This window comes from Lolium rigidum, unplaced genomic scaffold (assembly GCF_022539505.1).
Source record: "Lolium rigidum isolate FL_2022 unplaced genomic scaffold, APGP_CSIRO_Lrig_0.1 contig_23207_1, whole genome shotgun sequence".
NCBI lineage: Eukaryota > Viridiplantae > Streptophyta > Magnoliopsida > Poales > Poaceae > Lolium > Lolium rigidum.
The window spans coordinates 27,317-32,113 of record NW_025900002.1 but is presented as its reverse complement, the minus strand read 5'-3'; the positions used below and the strand labels follow the sequence as shown (position 1 = coordinate 32,113).

General features: G+C 44.6%; 1 protein-coding gene across 1 annotated transcript; it reads right to left on the bottom strand.

The window, feature by feature from the left end:
• Positions 1-3,079: 3,079 nt before the first annotated feature.
• Positions 3,080-4,374, bottom strand: LOC124680625 (EPIDERMAL PATTERNING FACTOR-like protein 2). The gene is made up of 3 exons (XM_047215694.1): positions 3,904-4,374; positions 3,733-3,785; positions 3,080-3,607 (listed from the first exon to the last, which is right to left on the bottom strand). The coding sequence occupies exons 1-3, from the start codon at positions 4,016-4,018 to the stop codon at positions 3,320-3,322; spliced, it is 456 nt and encodes a 151-aa protein (XP_047071650.1). The 5' UTR covers positions 4,019-4,374; the 3' UTR covers positions 3,080-3,319.
• Between the last annotated feature and the right edge of the window lie 423 nt (positions 4,375-4,797).

The following is a 4,797-nucleotide window of genomic DNA, read 5'->3' as shown; positions in this document are numbered from 1 at the left end:
TCTAATTAATTGTTGGGGAAACGTATCCTATGCACCCTTTCATTTGGTGCAAACAATGCACTAGATGTAAAATATACTATATGAGAAAGGTTGTAGAAAATTATGCGAATAATGTACCAATGCATGTAGTTGCACCATATATCTGTGATGCTATACATTTTATATTTAAACTGGGAACACAACAAAGATATATATGAGAAAGGTAGAAAATTCTGAGATAATTTACCAAGTAGATACAACATATATCTACAAAGCTATAAATTTTTTATATTTAAATTCGGAACACATCTCAAGAAAAAAAATCAACAAAATATCTACTGTAGTATTAGTGGGCTCAATTCACAGCCCAACCCAATTTCAAATTTGAAAAAAAACCACAACACTTATTATAGATAGGGGGGGGGGTACTATTTATAATATGATTTGCCTTTTTTGATTCTTGATCTATGTGTAAATTTCAAATATTTTTGGCATCACACATGTATGTTATTGTGACCTGGTAAGTTAGTTTCAGTTTCTTTACACACAAAAATTGCCTATATTTTTCATGTTGGGTGCACTTGTTCGGTTGGTTTAACATCCTATCGATTCGTCGCTAAGTTTATGGTGTTGGTTTGGAGCTATTTTTTCCTTGAGCGGTATCTTTTTTTTATAGGAGGTTGAAACCTCCAACCTCTGCAAGGTTTTCATTATAATTTGCAAGACCAACCAATGTAGGTTAGCTCACTATCAAGGAGATGACGCTTTCAACAAGGTTACATCGCCAGTTCGTCACTGATGAGCCCATGTAATATAGGTTAAAAGAGTTTTTACTCCGAAAATGAACTGAAGCACCAATGAAAATCTTGATGTTATCTTCCAAAAGCTGCACTAGCCAATAGTCCACAAAAGCTAAAAAAAAGGCTTTAATTGTATTTGTGGGATGGCTTTCCACCAAAAACCATGCCGTGACCGTCTGTGTGCGCACATTTCGCAGTGCACAAGTGGCCGATGTAACTTCATACCAGCGTTGGTCGACCAACACCATCCATCGGGCTACGGAATTGGAATATGATCATCGGGTATATTTTCCATTCTAGATAAATAATGAGACATAAAATTATCTTCACATTTTTCATCAACAATATGCAAATCAAAGTTCTTGTGGTAAAAGGACCCATCTTCTTAACCTTGGTATAGCATCTTTCTTATTAAACAAGTTCAGTTTGAATTTAAAAGTAGTAAATCTCTCTTAGACAACGTACGTGTGTTACGGAAGGTGACGAACGTGCACTGGCCGGTACGTGACACGGCAAAGGTGGTCTCGCCCGGCCCGTGCCTGCGGCATGGCATTTGGCACTTTGGCAGGACGAGTCCAGCTGCAGCTGTAGCTCCAGCCAGCCTTGCCATGAAAGGGAGAGCACACCACGCCACACCGGCCGGATTCAGGCTCCCCATCTGCATCTGCATGGCTGGATGATCCACCGGGCTACCGTCCATTTCTCTGGTCAAGTTCCCTCCTCCTTTTCCCCGGTGGTCCGGCCTCAGCAGCACAAAGCTCCAATCATCACAACCTTTTCTTCATCCCTGCACCTCGCACCTCTCTTTCGCCTTTTATCACAACAAATAAAGCTCTTACTGCTAAGTGCTAACGCTAACCATTGTAGGCGTGTGACCAGGTGATCAGTGACATGCTCTGCTTAGGCTTGTATCTTCAGATATTGTCTAGCTAATCTTCAGATATGCAGTGCTTGCAGTGAAATGGAATGGAAATTCCATAGGTATATATACGTCCTCCGTTCTCTCAAGTCGACAATGAAAAGTTTCGCTAAGTTACATCCACAATTATAGAACCTCCCGCACCCGCACCCGCACCGCACCGGGCGGTCAGCTCCCCTCCCTCCCTCGATCTTCCCTCCAGCCGTCCAGGGCGTTGTCGGGCAAAGCCCGTGTGACGCGGCGGCGGTTACCCTCTGTAGCTGATCGGGGGGGGGGGACCGACCCTTCCTTTCAAGCGGTGGTGAGGCAGGGATTCAACGGCTAGCGGCGGCAGTTGGTGCCGCGAGTTAGGCCCGATCTGGCTCCGTTTGGGCCTAGGCAGGTTGCGGGCTTGTCTCCCACTAATTCTTCGTCGGCGGCACTGTGTCTCCCCTAGGCTATCTCCGCATCACTGAGGAAGCCCGGGAGATCAGGACATGGAGGTGGTGGTCTACTCCTTCGCCGGAGGAGGTCGGCCGGTTTGCGGCGAGTTAGGCCCTGTGTGGGGGAATCTCACATGGAGGCCCAGCATTTGAAGATCCAATCGACAACGAGCTTGGGTGATGATGCAGCCGGTGACAACCGTGCCTCGGCCTCGGTCTTGATGGACGATGGCGGCTCGTGTTGCGTTGTTAGCTTGTCGAAGGCATCGTCTTTGTTTGCCTACACTGGAGCTCATTCGGGGTCTGGGTCTCCTGGATCGGACGATGGCGGCGTTACCCCTCTTGAGGGCATCGTTTTTGGAGCAGCGATCGGAGTGGTCTGGAGGTGGACCGGTGGAGCGGCTTATCACTACTACTTCGACGGCGACGAGTCTCAGCGGCGTGGTGCAATGGGGTCTGTGATGTATGTTCTTTGTCGTTTCTTTGTTGAACGTTTTAATAAAATGCAATAAAGTTTGTATGCATCTTTTCGATATAGAGGCCGGGTCGCACCCTCCATGTCAAAAAGAAAATCCACAATTATAATATTTTGTTGATATACTATAAAAAATATATTTAATGATGTATCAAATAAATTGATTTGGCATTGTATGGGAATTGATATTTTCAAAATATCTGGTCAAACTTTACTTACTTTGACTTTTGACCAAATTTGTACTTCTTCTTTACCGAATCGGAGCGAGTATGATAGTGTTTCTCTGTTTTTTCTTTGACAAATACGCAGCTTTATCTGTTCTGTGTCAATGGCCTACCTGATGCTGTCTTTTTCAGCAACAGAGCAGAGCAGATGTTTGTCCCTACCACCGCAATAGCCATGGGCAGCTTTGAAATAAATGGACGCCACAATAATTCGATTGCCTCTACTCCCTCAAAGTCAGGGCCAGATCATGGTACATTCAATGCCAAAAATCATAGAGGCGCCGAATGTATTTCGTGGACAAAATTGCCGTCTAAATGTACAATGGAATTTGCAGCTCATTCTCCCTCTTGAATCTCTGTTCTTAAGGAAATTTGGAAAAGGGAGAAAGTAGCTAGCTAGGAAGAAGGAAAAAAAGAATACCAAAGAACGATGATGCCTTTACACAGTTTTTTGCACAAGGGTGAAATGTAAGTTTCCATGAAGTTGCATCTCCAGTCTTTCATGGATCAAGGATTATGCCTCCACACCTGCATTTCCAGCTTAGTGGCTTGTAGTCTGAGAGGCCTCCATTCACCCTGTAGGTGGTGAACATGGCTGCACCTATGGCACTCACCACAGGGCGTTCTTGGCCAGCTTTCTTCTTGTGATGTTGTGGCGCTACTGGCACCTGCACTGCCTCGCAGTGGCCACAGGACATGCACACCCTCTCACACCTTGGTGGCCTTGATCCGATCAGGCTCCTCCTTTCCATCTTCAGCATCTCCCCTCTGGCTTCGTCCTCTTGCTCCTATAACATTAAAGAGCAATGCTCAATTATCAGCACACACATAGATCAACCGGATAATGCTCCTTCTAAGAGGACTCATTGATCAAACAATTTGACAACAACAAGGTATTGTCGATAATTTGTACCTTACTGGTGCCAATCTCTAGTAATCTCAGTGGCAACCTCCCTGTGGGAGAAACTGAAAAGGAGTCGTTGAGTAAGAAACCATCATTGAAGTGTAGAATGGCTGCTTACAAATAAAAGGTCGAAGAGATAGTTTGAAGTAGAAGCTTTGAGCCGAGCACAAGGTATCTTACCGGCATCTGAATGCGCAGCCTCCATGGAGGCGAAGAAGAGCACGGAGAGGAAGAAGACGAAGAAGAGAGGCAATGGCATGTGGGTACTGCCGCTGCATTGCAGGAAATGGACCATTCTGGCCTCAATCTGCTCGAACCCTCTTAATTAAACTAGCTAAATCTGTTGGCCCCAACAGGATACTGATCTCAATCTTGGAGCAGCAAGCTAGACCTCTACGTGCAACGACATTACAGCAACGTTGAGTCCATAGCAAGATTTCTGATCTGGTGTTGTTAGGTGGGGGAGATGAGATGAGGAGGAAGAAGAAGGATAAATAGGATAAGGATATTTGGTACCGGGGCTGAAGAGCGGACAAATAGCAGGTTCCGGTGTGGGCTGTTCGTGAGGGGTTAAGCTAGCTATTGCCTATTGGTGAGAGTGAGGCTGCATTTGCCTTTCCAACCTTCCAGGTGTAGACTGTGGAGTGCATTGATAATAATCATGTGCGTCGTGAGTTAGTATAGTAGCACGTACAGGTTACCTTATTTGCGTCTGCCACTGCTCGTGTGGGTGTTGTACTGTTGTATTGTGGTTGATAATAGTCATGTGCTAGCTGTTGCAACTCACATAAGTTCAGTCATTCCAATCAACCAAATCATTTTTCTTCTGTCACAAATTTTCAAATATTCCAAAAACATCAGTCCACGAAGGCGCGTCCAGAAAGAAAATCATTAAGCTAGTGTTCAACCAGTTAAAACTCTCATGAACCTTGTAAAAATTTGGAAAATGAAGATACCACTTTATTTCGTGAAATCTTCATAGAGAAGTAATCCTCATCCAAAACACCTTATAAAATGTAATTAACATGGGAATACAAGCAGCGTATTTTTGTTCATCATGACGAGACAATCAAA